Source organism: Rhinopithecus bieti, unplaced genomic scaffold, assembly GCF_001698545.2.
Source record: "Rhinopithecus bieti isolate Rb0 unplaced genomic scaffold, ASM169854v2 scaffold_29388, whole genome shotgun sequence".
NCBI lineage: Eukaryota > Metazoa > Chordata > Mammalia > Primates > Cercopithecidae > Rhinopithecus > Rhinopithecus bieti.
This window is the reverse complement of record NW_016813389.1, coordinates 2,742,565-2,758,549: the sequence shown is the minus strand read 5'-3', so window position 1 is coordinate 2,758,549 and position 15,985 is coordinate 2,742,565. Positions and strand designations below refer to the sequence as shown.

General features: G+C 46.3%; 1 protein-coding gene across 2 annotated transcripts; it reads right to left on the bottom strand.

Annotated features, from left to right (window-relative positions):
* Window positions 1–190: 190 nt before the first annotated feature.
* On the bottom strand, window positions 191–15,352 carry RCN1 (reticulocalbin 1). Of its 2 annotated transcripts, XM_017848348.1 has the most exons (6): window positions 14,731–15,352; window positions 8,373–8,566; window positions 7,181–7,359; window positions 5,096–5,156; window positions 2,242–2,441; window positions 191–1,365 (listed from the first exon to the last, which is right to left on the bottom strand). In XM_017848348.1, the coding sequence occupies exons 1-6, from the start codon at window positions 14,982–14,984 to the stop codon at window positions 1,258–1,260; spliced, it is 996 nt and encodes a 331-aa protein (XP_017703837.1). In that variant the 5' UTR covers window positions 14,985–15,352; the 3' UTR covers window positions 191–1,257. The 2 variants fall into 2 exon arrangements, with proteins under 2 accessions (XP_017703837.1, XP_017703838.1); XM_017848349.1 differs by lacking the exons at window positions 191–1,365; window positions 2,242–2,441 and adding an exon at window positions 2,449–2,711.
* Between the last annotated feature and the right edge of the window lie 633 nt (window positions 15,353–15,985).

The window sequence follows — 15,985 nt, the reverse complement described above, 5'->3', positions numbered from 1 at the left end:
AAATAAATAAATAAATAAATAAATAAATTAGTAAATATGAGTCTATTCTGAACATTCTAGTAATTGGACAAAAAAAAAACAGAACCTTTATAATCTTATTCATGGAATCCAACCCCACCGTTCTACACTATACGAATAATAATGTCACAAATAGCATCCGTGAAGTCAAACACCACAGGACACAGTACAGAATCCTTAGGGGGATCCTTTATTTCATTCACTTCCTCCTTACAAGGTGAAATTTCAATCTGTACAGGTTGTGTCTGCCAGTTCAGTCCAGAGCTCAGAATATCACCTTGTCCTCATTCTATGGTATAAACTGTTCTGTGGGGACAGGTCCGAGGGTCGTGGATTCACTGGACTGGATGGGACATGATCCAGAACTCCGCTGTTTGGCTTCCCAAGGATCCCACCACCTCATTCTCATCAGTGATCATTGAGGAAATGCACTGTATTCCTATTCACTATTTCAAAGATCAGGCCTACCTCACTGGCATATCAAGAAAGTTTTCTCAAGTATATTTAGCGCTTATCATTTTACTGTAGTTTTTCAAATGTCTGACATTCATCTTTTCCCTACCTCTAAATTCCTTTCTTTTTCACATTATCTTTCTTGATTGCTTTTAATAGAAAACAAACAAAGACATGGATTTATTGTGCATATTAGCAGATCCATACTGGAAAATGCATGGAGGTTTCATATACACCACTTACAGTAAGGAACAGCTCAGAGTATAAAGTCGAGAAGAAAGAATCTGAAATATTAGACTTGTTCTGAAATAAGCTTACCTAGGATGATACCACTTTTGCTTAATCAGAATTTCCCCTTTCCAACTATTTAACAGTGGCAAATATAAAAAAATCTGGTAGTGAAAATACATAGCAGTCACTTCATATTACTGCCTCCCCAACCTACTCAACTTCTGAAGAACAGGGGTTTTCAAGTTTTGTTCCCCTTTAAGTTTTAATGGGGAAAAAAAAAAAAAAACTTTAAAAAAGTCATGTTGTACCAAGATATCCCCAGAGACAACTGCAATTTACCAAGGTTTTCATGTGTTTTGAGAGAAATCTTACTGAAAGAATAGTGATGTCCATTTTCCAGTAAATACTGAGTGAAAAACAATTTTTATACCCCAATCCGAGGTACAAACTTGCTTTTTGTGGGAACACAACTGCTGTAAATTAGACAATTGCAGCAACAATCCAAGACAATAACAGAATGCCTATGACAGTCTGCCATATTCTGGTGAGTGTCTATCAAAGCTCATCATGATTTTTTGTGAGATCTTCCCCATAATTGGTAGCTTGGCTTCCAACGAACATGTTCCAATTCTCCAATATTTCCTCTTTAGTTAGCTTCTCATCCTATAGAAGAGATGAAAGAGCTCTGTCATGGAAGCTCTGACAACTGTACTAGTTCAGCATGATGTTCATGTCATTTCATTGATTTGCAATGTTTAAAATACTATATTTAGTAATTCAGAAGCTACTGGGCACCTCCTTCATCTACCATGACTGCACTGCAAAACTCCAAATCGGAACAGCCTCTTGCTATAAAAACTGTGCTAACATATGTCAAGGAAGTCCCCGAGTAATTCAGAAGCTAGAATCCATTCGTGTCCACAAGCAGTGTTGGTCTTCCCAAAATAGGCCCTCAAGAATGCCACTTCCCTCTTATGGCCTTACTGCCTAACCTGACTATTGGCATAACCTGAGAATTTGGGGGCAATCAGCACAGCAGGGAATAGGCAGGAAATTTTTCTAAATTTATTGATTTGTTTATTTGAATGTTTACCAATAGATACCGAAGTACTAGGCATTAAAGCCAGAAACCTGAGCTTGCCTGAGGATGTCTGGGCTTTAATGGGATGGGCTTCCTTGTTCCTGACACATCACAGATGTTTGATAAATATTTGGTGACAATGAATGGATAAATAAGCTGATCCTAGGGCAACACGGGGTATACTTCTTAAATCGTGTCCTGCCCACAAAGTTCTGCAGTCCTAGGAAATGTGACTTAATGTAAGTCTGTGGCTCAGAGCTGACTTTCCAGGAAAGTTGGGGCCTAATAAGCTTAGTGTGGGTTATCATGGTATTAGCTCAAGTTTACAGGTCTCCACAAGAAGGAAAAGTCAATAAAAATATGGTCATATGGGTCAATGCTATCGCCGAGAAAAAACCAAACCAATCTTACGTAAACTGTCTCTCTTCAATCAGTGATTCCAGAAGAATGGGAAATACCTTGTTTTTGTCTGACTCATATACCAGATGCCTGGCCTCAGCCTGTGCATGATCATAATCTTGAGGGAGGATCCAGTGGCGAATCTCATCTTTGTCCAACTTCCCGTCCTTGTTCAGATCCCGGAATTCGTTAAACTGCTCCCGTTCTGATAAAACCCAGTCTGGCTCAGGGCCATTCTCCTCATGGGAAAACATATCCGCTAGAAGGGAAGGTTGTTGTTGGTTACAAAGGAAAGTGGGAAGGTAAACCATCCCCGCAAAAAAACTTGACCTCCTGAGCTTTAGGAAAGGCGATGACCAATCCAGAGACCTAACTCAAACAGCTGGTAGGCAGTTTCTTGGGGATAATGATGAAATAATTTATTCATGATGAAGGCCACGTGGTGGAGTAGAAAGAACCGAGTTTCGAAGCCGAAAGATAAATCCCGGCTTTTGACTTAGTTCAGTGACTGAGCCTGAAGTTTCCTTGTCTGTAAAATGGAGATGATAATTTATAAATCACGGGGCTATTATGATCAAATGTGCCATTTTGACGTAAAAGCCCTCTACAATCCAAACTGGTACTACATAAGTGAAAACTAATAATAATGACTAAGATTGAACACTATGGTCCTGATACTGTATAAAGTGCTCTACACACATTTTTCATTTGATTTTCACACAACAACCTTACGAAGTGAGTGCTGTTATAATTCCCATTTTACAGATGAAAACAATGAGGTAAAGTCTTACCCAATGACCCACAGCTCATATGAGCTGGAGGCTGCACAGGAACATGGCCACTCTGCTTTCAACCCAGAGTCTCAGCCACTGTGTTCAGTACTATTGTTTATATCATTTCCAAAGGGCTTTCACTTGTCATTTTATTTCATTCTCATAACAATTCTACAAGATGGATCATTATCCCCATTGTACAAAATGGCAAGTAAAGAAAAAGGAAACGTTTTTGCACTGTGTGTGTGTCAGTAGCTCTTGGAAAAGAGAGATACCCTGCAGGCAGTTTCTCTGTAATGGAGGCAGAGCTTGGAAATGTCAGGTGGTGAAGGGAGCAGGTTGTAAGAGAAGGAAAAAAAGAGACAAGACCCCTGACTACAAGGCAGACCCCTAACTGACATGTCTACATTGTTTTTGAGAAAGAGCTGTAATATGTATTAGCTAATTCAAGCTTCGTCGAATCCTGCAAGAATGGGCTAACTTTTTTTTCCCATTTTACAGATGAGGAAGCTGAGGTTTAAAGCCATTACATGATTATCCCAGGGTCACACAGCTAATTGGTTGAGAAGCTAGGGCTCCTAATTCCAGTGCCCTTCCTACTACACCCCCCCACCACACACTTTTCACTTGTCGCCTCCCCAAGAAGTGAAATGATGAGTCAATACATTGGGTTCCTCTGCCTGTGAGTCACTAGGTATCCGATTTTCAAGCGCAACGCCTCCACCTCCCTCTCTCTATTCAGTGTAAAGAATGGGATGCTTCTTCTAGGCAAAGCCACTCAAAGAGTTCTGCCCCTGACTTTGCACCACTTCAATGTACAGTTCCGGAGGGCTGAGCAGAGCATACACTTTCAATCAAAAGCACTACATTGTTTGTTTTAATCATGCAGTCTTTGCTGTCAGTCTCATTTCATCCCCAGTGCCACGGTGAGAGGTATGCGCCTCTGAACGTGACCCTCGCATGTGGACCCAGCAAGAGGCTGGCACTACTGCTTCCTCTGATGAGGGAGCTGTCAGCATATGTCATTCTATCAGGGTAGTGCCACCAACATCACTTTAATTACTGTGGCGAGAGCTACCTTGTCTGTTACCAATGACACACAAGGAACAGTGTTCGGCTCACGATCAAACATAATTTCTAATGATTAGAGGAAACTCTGCTCTTCATTGCTGAAGGCACTTGTTCTTGTATCTGGGGTGGCAAAGTAATACAACCACAAAACCAGAGTCAGACAGCAACTCGGGCTCTGGGTTTTACATTTAAAGGTAATTAATGGCTTCGATTAAAAATCTGTACAAAAAATTATACATATTTCATTCCTCTTGTCATAGGTCAATACTTAAATCAAATGATTTTCTGGCTTTTACTTTATCGAGACTTGGGAAAAGAGCTGCCATGAGAAGGGAGCCTGCAGCTGGAGCCATGTGCCATAGCAGGTGGTAAGGATCAAATGGAATTGTCCTTGTTGCCTGCTCTAGTCCTTTCCAGCAGGGGTTGGGCTGGGGGGATTTGGAGCTACCAGGAAGCGCTCTAAACAGTAATGGTGGGTTCAGACCCAAATACATTAATTTGACTCTATGGGACTCCCAACCGAAGGATGGGAAATGAGGGGCACAAAATAACAATATTATTGGGCAATTGTGCACTCTATAAAACATTTATCTCTCTAAGAAGAATTCCTTTCTGCAAAGAGCTCAGGCATATAAACAGTTCTGTTAATCACAGCTGCATCTACTCAGAGCTTCTACGCCCCATTGACCCCATCCAGTTTTAGAGTTTTTGCCCTGACACTGTCTCTTCTATCTTCACTGTAAATCTATGGGATCTCCAATGCCCTTTTGCAAAGGTAAAACTAGGCAGTGTGACGAAGGGCACCTCTCAGAGTCATGGGGCCAACTGTTGGCCAGCCTTGTGTAGGGCCAGCCTTTTGATCTCTTCTCCACCGAATAAGGTCTAATAATACTTCCCTGATACTACACCACTAGGGCTGATGGGACAAGCAGGCTGGAAGTTCACAGGAGTGACTTACAGACTTCCAGCTGTTGCTAAAAGAGACGTCTGGGGAAAGTAGCCAGACGTGTGGGTGGGGGGGCATGTGGCCCAGTCGGGAAGCTGAGCAAGACTCTAGGTCAGCACTCACCAATATACTCATCCTGATCCACAAACCCATCCCCGTTCTTGTCGATGTCCTCCAGGGTTTCCTAGGAAGCAAAGGGTAAAACAGAATGCAAGATGGCCATGTGCTCTAAGGAAGTCTGAGAATTCTATTGTCCTCCTTTATCCAGCTTTTACGGCTGAATGCTTGGTGACTTCTGGCTCATCTCCTTACTTCCCTGGGAACTAGTTTCTTATTTGTAAAAAACAGGCAATAGTTTCTGTTCCTAATCCCCCACTCCAATTTCAAGAGCAGAATGCTTTCTTCAAAGCAAGACGTACCTGTAACCCCAGAGGTGCTCTGATGATATCAGGAGGACCTGCCAGGCCAACCAACTCCACCATCCAACCAAAACACCCACTGGGGAACATGCGAGAAAACCAGTGTGAGAACCACTGGATTACATGATCTCAAGAATAGACTCCAGTGCCAACAGGACTATGAATACTGAGTTGGTGTCAGAGAAATGTGAAACAGTGGTCAACTAAAAAATAAAAGTATAACTGACTTTTTAATGTATTATGCTCTGTATTTAGTATACTTGACCCCTTATTTACATTTTTTTGATTGGGTCAATAATTAAATGAGTTTACTGTTCATTGGCACAGCAACTCAGAGGCATCCTGGGCCAAACCAAAGAGAAAACCTGAGAGCAGAGAGCCACTCCCAAAGACTTGTCATCCACTGTGGATCGTTCCCCACCTGCACTGTCCTCTGCCACATTAGCTATCACTACATGGATGTTGAGTGGTAGAGAAATGATTCTTGGAGCCACCGCCCAGTCCTTACAGTCATGGCGATCACGAGGATGAAGCATGAGCGGACCCTTCCACCACCTGGATAACTAAAACCATCTACAGCTCGTGTAAACAAAAGCTCTAGCCATCTGTTTCCCAGGATTGAAACAGTTGGAACTGGCTTGGTGCATCTGCCCAGGAAAACAGGTGATGGCATTTATTTAATTGTCATGGAAAATGAAGACATTTGGGACCCAACAAGACACTATGGAAAGCAACTACATTCTGAGGCCTTACAAGCAGAGTCACTCCTCAAAGCCTAGGGCCTGATCCACCCACCCTCCAAAGACCTACCCCCTAAGGGTAGCATCCCTTCCAGCCATAATTTTTACTTTACATTTCCACACAGTTTTAACAATCCAATTCATCCCATTTCTTACTCTTTTCCCAAGTTCCTTAAAACTGAAAAATGGGGCATGGGGCAGAGACTAGCTAGTTGCTCACTTAAGCCATTTGCTCTTTTTCTTTTTTCCTTTTTTTTGAAACGGAGTCTCGCCCTGTCGCCCAGGCTGGAGTGCAATGGCACGATCTCAGCTTGCTGCAACCTCCGCCTCCCGGGTTCAAGCGATTCTCCTGCCTCAGTCTCCCGAGTAGCTGGGATTATAGCCACGTGCCACCATGCCCAGCTAATTTCTTTTCTATCTTTAGTAGAGACAGCGTTTCACCACGTGGGCCAGGCTGGTTTTAAACTCCTGACCTCATGATCCGCCTCCTCGGCCTCCCAAAGTGCTGGGATTACAGGCATGAGCCACTGTGCCTGGCCCCTATTTGCTCTTTCTAGGCACATATCTAAACTGTATTTCCCAGCCTCTTCATATCTAGGAGGGACCAGTGTAACATAAGCGAAGGGGATGTGTCATTCCCTGGCCAGAACAGTAAACAAAGACTCTTATCTTCTCATTTCCTCTCTTTTCCTTTGTCAGCCAGTTGGGTGTTGCCAGGATGACTCTGAAGCTACAAGATGGCAGAGCACAAGCAGGAGTGCTTAGAGGAGAACTGGGTACCCAATTGTGCAAAGAGAACAGCCTGGGAGGTCCATCTGACTGGAACAAACTTTGCTAGTGTTAAATGGCTATAACTGGGGGCTATTTGTTATAGCAGCCAGCCTGACTTGACTAATTTACTGGGTAGACAGGTATTCCAACAAACTCTACTTTGGAATCCTTCTCCAGTTCCCTTCAGGCTGAAAAATGTTCTCTCTTTGGAAGAGACAAGATTTGGAGGCAGTTTTCTCCCTGGTCTTTTCCCAGCCCAGGACCTTCACTTATCTTACCAAAACCACAATTTCCTTCATGTGTTCAAACTCTTCAGGATGCAGAAAGGCGGTAAACTCCTCCCGAGTAGCTGTCAGGTCACCATCGAGGTCTGCAGCTTTGAATCTTCTCTCGTCACGTGGCAGCATCTTTTTAAAGGTGTGATGATCTGAAGAATCATGAAACTCCGCAGGGTTTCCTGCAGGATGTATGTATGCAGAAACGTTTTTCAACTGTGCTGCCAAGAAAGGCGTTTCCTGCCAGATCACTCATCCTTCATGCTCAAATGGTACACACAGGGAAAAAAGGTCCCGACCTACTGAGTTCTTTAAAACATTTTATGTCAGAATGCCTCTAATATCAGTCCCCTCAAGCCACCCCGTAATCTAGGCCTCAGGGCATATTAGGGGAATTATTGCAAGTGGTTAAGAGCGCAGGCTTTAGACTATATCACTGCCATACTTCTCTTTGCAGAACTCTGCTTTCATCATCTCATTCTTTGATCTAGAACATACAGAGGCTCTTTGGTACCCAAAACATCTTGTCTCAACACCGTGCCTGGCTTTCAAGATCTCCCTGATTCTGGCCGTGTGCATGTATCTTTGGTTCTCCTCGGGCCTGTTTCTTGGTCATGCTCACCATGTACCCAGCAGGTCTGTACCCCGTACCTCTGTAATCTCACTTCTCCTTCATTCTCCCGGTCCTGTTTGTCTTGGATCCAAGCCCTTCCCATTACTGCATGCATTGCTGCATCTTTGCCCCTCCAATTGACCCACCTTCTCCAAATATAAATCCATTCTCCAAGGCCCCAGTTTCCAAACCACCCATACCAGGAAGCCTTCCCTGACTGCTCCGGCCCGCTCAATCCTTGCTATCCGGAATTAGGCAGCATTTTGAAAGTGTACCACAGACACACTTCCCTTCTGCTTTCTTCTCCCTGTGTGCCTCTGAGATGAAGTTGAGATGGGGTCGCAATCTAAGGGATTTTTTTTTATTAGCCCTCACAGTCCTTCACTCCCACCTGTAACTTCACTCACTGTAAGAAACTCAGTACGTTCCGGGTTTGCAGAGGAGGGTGTTATACAAGCACGTTCTACTTAGGAGGCTGTGACATCTCCCTGAAGGGAGTGGATATGATGAGAGAGGAGAGAGTCTACAAAAAGCTTGTGCCCCGGGCCCCCGCTGTGTCATCACTCCTGCAGCACCTCTTACCTAGGTAGTAACCATAGGTGGCTTGTTTGTATTCTTCCCAGGAAATTTTATCATCCTTGTCCCTATCATAATCCTTCCAGACTTTGGCGACATTATCGAAGATGTATCTTTTCTGCACCCGTTTGATCCAGGTTTTCAACTCCTCAGTAGTGACAAAGCCATCCCCATCATTGTCGATTCGATCAACAATCTTTCTGCAGTACAAAAAAAAAAAAAGAAAAGAAACCTACACACATGCACAAGGCTATTATTAGGGCTTTGTGTGATGCTGGTCCAGCAAAAGATCAAACACTTGCAAAATCTAAAATGCACAAACAACTACAACAGAATCAATGATCTAAGGAGGCTGGAAGGAATCTTCAAGTTTATCCTTCCACGGTTGATGTGCTTTCCCCCGACCAGTGCCGATGGCAGACACCGCTAATGGAGTGTACCCCTCTGTCCTGATAAAACTAGAGGTGCTCTCAGAATTCTCAGCACTGTGCTCTGGTGATGGCCACTACCAATGCATCAGAGCTGATCTGTAAGATGAAACCTATTAATCTTCCCTGCTGTAGTCCAACATCCTCATTTTGGAGTAATGGAAACTGAGGCCCAGAGAAATGGGATAACTTTTCTAAGATTACACAGCCAGTATTTGGTAAAACTGGGGTGAGAATTCATGTCTTCTGGCTTAGGTCCAATGCAAAAAGTGGAAAATTGTATGTAAATCAAAAGATGAGTTTTGTTTTGTTTTTTTAAATCTCACCACGGTGGATGCAAAGACTTGACACTTAAAGCAAGAGGACACCAGATGGTGGACACAGCACAAATGTCAGGGCTGAAGGAGCCTTGACATCATGGAATCTACTCACGAAACTTGACCAGCTGATCCGCTCTAGGAACCTTAAACCCTTTGCTCTTAGGGTAAAGATTCCTATACCAGCTCCACAGCTGGGCTAGGTTTCAGGAACTTCCCACTGAACTCCACTGAGGTACCCTAAATGCTAGCCCAGAGCAAACTTCAAGCTGGGAACTCACTTTTATCATCTCTAGATCAGACGGTCCCAAACCAGGACAGCATTCTGGTAGGGAACTTCACAAACACCCCCAAGCTATTCCTAGTGTTTAAAAAAGTTTCACCCTTGTAGTCCATTTACCTGGGAGGAGGTCATACAGGCTAACTCTAGATTTCGTTCTTTGTTTGGGGCTGGAATTCTATCAGCTTCAGTGGCAAAACTTTCTTACTTTTCAACAGACCTTCTGATTGGCAATTAATCTTTGATTAATAAAAAGTGGGAAACAAATTCATCAGTAGTTTGATAGAGAAAATCTCCTATAACTTTTCTTTTAGGTGGGGGGAGGGTGTACACGAGAAGGGGAGGAGTGAATAATCAATGTCTCCACCTCCTACCTGAACCCAAGAGGCCAAGCTCCTCTTTCTCAGGAAGGTGTAAACATCACTAATAGCTTGAAAGTGACCCTTCATTTGCACGTTTAACAGGCCTCAATCCTAAAAGATAGGCTAGACCTGTGATCCCAGTGCTTCAGGAGGCTGAGGTGGGAGGACTGAGGTAGAAGGCCAAGAGTTTGAGAGCAGCCTGGGCAACATAGTGAGATCCTGACTCCACAAAAAATTTAAAAATTAGCCAGGCATAGTGACACATGCCTGTAGCCCCAACTACCGCTGTGCATCATAGCCTGGTCAACAAATCAAGAACGTGTCTTCAAACAAAAAAAAAAGGAACCAAACACCGCATGTTCTCACCGATGCAGGTGGAACTGAACATGAGATCACTGGACTCGGGAAGGGGAACATCGACACACCGGGGCAACATATGGGGAGGGGGGGGGGAGCGGCTTGCAACGGGAGTTATACCTGATATAAATACGAATTGGAATGGTGCTGAAGAAGCTTTTGATGAGCCGCACACACCAACAATTGGCAACAAGTACTATATGTAACCAAACTGCCACCGTTTTATGCACAATGTTACCCCTTAGAACTTAAAGATAATTTCAAAAAACAAAAAAACTTATTTTATCCTTTTAGAGTTAATCCCTAGTAAATGATGTGGATGTCAACACTTGATCTTTATCCTGATGGCTGTTTACGGTTTTCCCAAAAGCAATTCATTAAAAAGTCTCATTCTTCCATGGATTTATGATAGACTGAAATGCAACCAAAGCATATAGTTATATTTTTGGACTTTCTATACTGTCTCCAAGGGTCTGTGCTTTTCTACTCATGAGCCAGCCGTGACCCACAGTGTCTTTACGTTAGCTTGCGAAGTTTGTTATGCATGCCCTCAATACATAAAGGATGATCCCCGCTCTCATTGGCTCTTGCGCTTTTTTAACATTTTTCTACTAGTCTCATTTTCATGTGAATTTAGGACCAAGCTTCGCCTAAAAACCAGCCAAGTTTCAAACCAACTAAATACCCTTTTATATTTTACCTGAGATTTGCCATTTCCATTTGCTACAATTAATGTCATAGAGTAAATTTAAATCATTATAATGTTAAGCCCTTTTAGATGGTTACTGAATTTTTCTTAATGTGGTATATTCAGTTTCATTTAAATACATTTCTATTTCTTTAAAAAAAACAAAAAAAAAGACTAAAACACTAAACTTCAAGCGTGTTCAGGCTTCTTCCCCCAGGAAATCATAGTCAGACACAGCAGAATTATTTTAACATTGTGCAGTGTTGAGCCCAGGTATGTGCCAAGCACTGCTCCAATCCTGGGGACACAGTGGAGACATGCCAATGGGTTACCCAAAGCCAACTGGGAAACAGAATCTCAGGCTAACGACATTAGATTCTACAATCCTCTTTTGTGGAAAGGACAGCATCTAATCTATGCCAAATAAACATCTAGGACAGAGCTCAGCCTGACATATAGTAAGGAATCAATAAATATTTGTTGCAAGAATAAATAAGATCTTAACTTTCTCTTTAACAATCTCAAGTGAGATCCTGGGAAAGGCAGCTAGGGTGGAGATGAAGCCCAGCACTTCCATCAGAACACGTGGATCCCCGTCCTGCCTCTGGTCCCCATTATCTGCGTGATCTTGGGCAAGTGTATTGACTCTGAGTTTCTCCATCTGTAAACTGGACACCTACTTCACAAGGAATGTTGTGAGGAATAAAGGAGAGAATGCATGCCTTTCCTCACTAAAGACAATAATCTAGATCAGTGGCGGATGGTAGCTGCTACACAGAAGCCATTCAAATGTTTGTTGCATGAATAAATTAATGAAATCAAGGTGTTAATACAAGGAGCAAACCCAGACCAACTCCATCATCATTTGTTCTCAACACCAACAGGTAACAGAATGAGCAAAACCTCTCGATGGGACCTATGGCCACTTGGAGATACCCTGCTAGCCGCCAAACAGGGCTGACCAACTCTGCTGCAGAGGATGACTGACACACAGGAATAAAGGTGTCAAGAGAAGCCAGATATGGGGGTCTGTATGTGAAATCATTCAAACTTTAAATGTGGGCAAGTAATTTACACTGTGTGGCATATTTGTGAATGCATGCAGCCTGCGGGTTCCCACTTTGCAAACCTCTGGCCCAGGTGTCTTTAGGGGCTTTAGAGCTGTCACATTTTCAGGACTGACAGGTAATGGTGACAAAGTTGCCTAGATCCAGCCATACTCATTCCTCCTCAGCCCAATCATGGAGGGGACTACTGAAGCAGAAGCTGTGGACAGAGGGGCAGCTTCTCACACGCAGCCCCATCCCAAACTGGACCCATAATTTCCAGCACCTCCTACCCCGCCTCTACCCCACATTTAACCCACAAGCAAATGGTGCATCCATCACCCATCTGGTGGCTTAGGCCAGAGACCCAGATGTCCCCTTGATTCCTACCTCCCTCCTCTCCCCCTTGTTGAGTCAAGAGCAAGAGCTGCCAGTTCTACCTCCCACTGGTGTATAGATACATCGCCTCCTGGAATCTGGAGAGACCAAGCCCCTTTGGCATTTACCCCTCTCCCCTGCCACTGGTCTAGTCTATACCTCGATTATGTTCTTTGCGTACTGCCTCATGCCAGCCTGACTTTCCCAATGAGTTTTGGGGATTATGACATTTTGACAACGTACAGGAGAACAGATCTCCATCTCACCAAGGTCCTTCCTGCTCTGTCCTTGGTTTCCCCTCCATTCCCACCTCTCACTTCCCTTCCCTGTCCCTTTGCAGACTCACCACCCCTCAGGCCCCAGAACACTTTTCAAACCCTTTAGAAATGGGCTGTTTTCTCTTCAGGAAGGCCTTCCCCTGCTGTACACCTGGCAACCTCCAAGTCATCCTACAAACTCTGATCAGGTGACAGCCCTAATCCCCTTTCTCTAACCTGCAGCCCTGGTGGCTCCTTCTCCTGGATGTGCTCACCATAGGTTTTACAGGCCATCGTTGCAGCAATTGTGCATAATGGCTAGTTTGTCTGTGCTTCTCTCCTCCACATTTGCTTATAAACACTTTGATGCCTAGAGCATAAGGTTTCATCTTTGTATCTTCCAGTTGTCTAAACTGGGGCCGGGTACACAGTAGCCATTCAAATGTTTGTTGCATGAATAACTGAATGAAGTCAAGGTGTTAATACAAGGATCAAATCCAGACCAACTCCACCGTCACTTGTTCTCACTACTAGGCTGAACTGTCATGATGAAGGCATTAACTGGAAGCTGTAGAACCACACCTTATAAAGTTTTCCAAATCCCAAAACCTCTCCCTGCCTCCTCTCCAGTGACAATGTGGCTACCACTCAGGGCTACAGAATAAATCAGTCTCCAAGTGCCTCAAAGCAATACAATAGACTGAACTCATCAATGGCCCCATTGTTAAGTCCTAACCGAGAAGAGAAAGTACTGTGCAAGATAAAAGGTAATTGTTTGGAGGTGACTTTGAAGTTCAAAGGTCTTGTTATCAGAGCAGGCAGATGGTGCACCTACACAATAGGTATAATTTATCCTCATATTCCAATGAAACACTTTGGCCTTTGGAGGGCCCCAGGAGCACAGGGATGGCTGTGTTCTCTTTCATGTGGCAGAACGTGAAGATCCTCCACCCCAGGAATCAGGTTCAGGGAGATCTGAGACCTGGTGCCCAGTAGGCAGGACTGCTGGTTTCTTCCCCAGCCCTGCCTCCATGTGGGACCAGGCTGCCTGCTGGGTCCTCTGAGCAAGGACCAGCAGATATCTCTGCACAATGCCCAAGTGTCTCCGCAGGGGACCCGGGGAGGGTGTACTGAAATGTGCCCAAGTTTTGTTTCCCGGGTTTGGTTCCTGACTCAACTGCCTTTAACAGCCCAAGTGAAATCCTCCACCACCAAGAGCACCCTCCAGCTTTTGCCCCAACAAATCAGTTGCCAAAGAACTGAGTGCTTATGCAGACATCTGCTGCCAACAGAAACGGTTCAGGCGACCCCTTTCCATTCCTGCTCCCTCGTGTTTCCAATCGGAAACTGCGTGTCCCCGGATTTTTGTATCCCTACACTAGATTTTATTTTATTTTTTTATTATTTTTGAGATGGAGTCTCACTCTAGCCCCGGCTGGAGTGCAGTGGCGCAATCTCCGTTCACTGCTACCTCCACCTCCCGGGTTCAAGCGATTCTCCTGCCTCAGCCTCCCAAGTAGCTGGGATTACAGGCGTGTGCCACGACGCCCGGCTAATTTTTGTATTTTTAGTAGAGACGGGGTTTCCCTACGTTGGTCAGGCTAGTCTCGAACCCCTGACTTCAGGTGATCCCTCCGCCTCGGCCTCTCAAAGTGCTGGGATTACAGGAGTGAGCCACCGCGCCCAGCCTCCTTACGACAGATTTACAGGGCGATTAGGCAAAAGGCAAGACTACCTGGCCGAGACTAGGAAGTAAGCCTGTCACTCGCCTGCCCCTTCATCTTTTATCCATTCATGTTCATCCCTGAGACCTTCTTAACGAGTGTCTCAAGCCCTTCTCGCCGGAAGTGGGGGATCAGAGAGAAACTGTGAGAGGGTGGGGAGGAACTCATGTCACTAACAGGCCACTGTGGACAAACTCTTCTTTTGTGCACTCTCTCCCTTCCCTTCTGATGCAACCCGGGGGGAGGGGGCGGGCCCTCGCCGTCCAGGCTACCGCGGCCGCTGCCACGTTCTCGCCTCCCCGCGAGAAACCACCCAGGCCGGGGCGCGGCGGCGATCTCCACGCTGGGGTCCCGGGGCCCTCCGGCAACTTAGCCTTAGCCCCGGCGCCGAGTCGGGCAGGCCCCCGCCCTCAGGGCCGCCCGCGCGATTTCGCTTTCGCTTTGGCGGTAGTATCCCGCGTGGCTCCCGCCCAGACGGCCCCCGGACACCTGCGCCGCCTCCCGCGGGGACCTGGCCGCGGCCTCACCCCAGCCTCTCCTTGCTCTCGTCCGGCGTGAGCTGGTCGAAGGTCTTGGAGTCCTCCTTGCCCAGGAAGGCCTCGTGGTCGTACTGGAAGCTCTGGTTGTCCTCAGGGGGCCGCTCGCCCAGCTCCGAATCGGGCCGCACCACGCGCTCCTTGCGCACCGTGGGCTTGGCCCGCAGAACCGGCGGCGCCAGCACCAGCGCCAGCAGCAGTCCCAGGGCGAACCCCAGGCGGCGGCCACGGCCACCGCGCGCCATCGTCCGGAGGAGAGGGCGGCCGGGAGGGAGGCGCTGAGCAAGCGACAACAGCGGCAGCTCGGGAATGGGGGCTTGGAGCGCGGCGACGGCGGCGGGGCTGGGGCCGGGGCCGGCGCGGAGGAGGGGACAGCCGAGTCCCTCAGGCAGTGCCCGCCCGGAGCCGGAGCAGAGGGGCGCGCCGGGGCCTCGGGCTGGGAAGCTGCCGGCGGTCCCGCTCACGCGCCCATTGGTCGCTGCGCTGCCGGGGGAGGCCGGGGCCGCCGAGCCACGTCGCCAGCCGGGGTGGTGGGCGCGGGGCTAATGTTTCGCCTCGGCCCCTCCCCGCGATCTCGTTGCTAGGGGCGGGCCCGGGCGAACTGGGCTGGGGACTGGAGAGCTCGGAGGAGGGACTGGGAAGAAGTTCTTTGTCAAGCAACAGATGTTCAGGATAAAATTCCCTCTGACTTCCTACAGTTCCGGAAAACTGTAAGGAAGGAGGCGCTGCCCCTCCTCAACTTCCAACTGAGCCCTAGACCCTGCTCTAAAATGTGTTCTCAAACCCAGTTTAACCCCATTTAGCAAAATTTGGAGTCTAGTTACAAACGCGAGCCTGGAAGGAGACCAAGACTGCTAAGTCCCCTGGAAACGAGGGTCCTACTGTCAGTCGTCCAGGAGGGTCAAGCGGGAAACTTCTATATGACCGAGAGTCCCTCTAAAGGGAGCAGTACTGTGCGTTCCAGCTGCCAGGGGAACGCAGGCCCTACGCTGGTAGATAGTCCTGTTTCCCAAATGAAATCAGGATTTTAGATTTTTATGTTTTATTTCTAAATGTTGGTAACTCGTTTTACAAAAGCACTAGTTGGATCCACTCTTACCTGTATTCAGGTGGTAATGCTACCAATACAGATATCTGTCCCATCAAACTTTCTGCAGTGATGGAAATGTGCTCTATCTGGTCTGCCCTGTAGGTAGTGGCTGTTGAGCACTTGATGTGTAGCTTAGTGTAAGCGAGGCACTGAAAT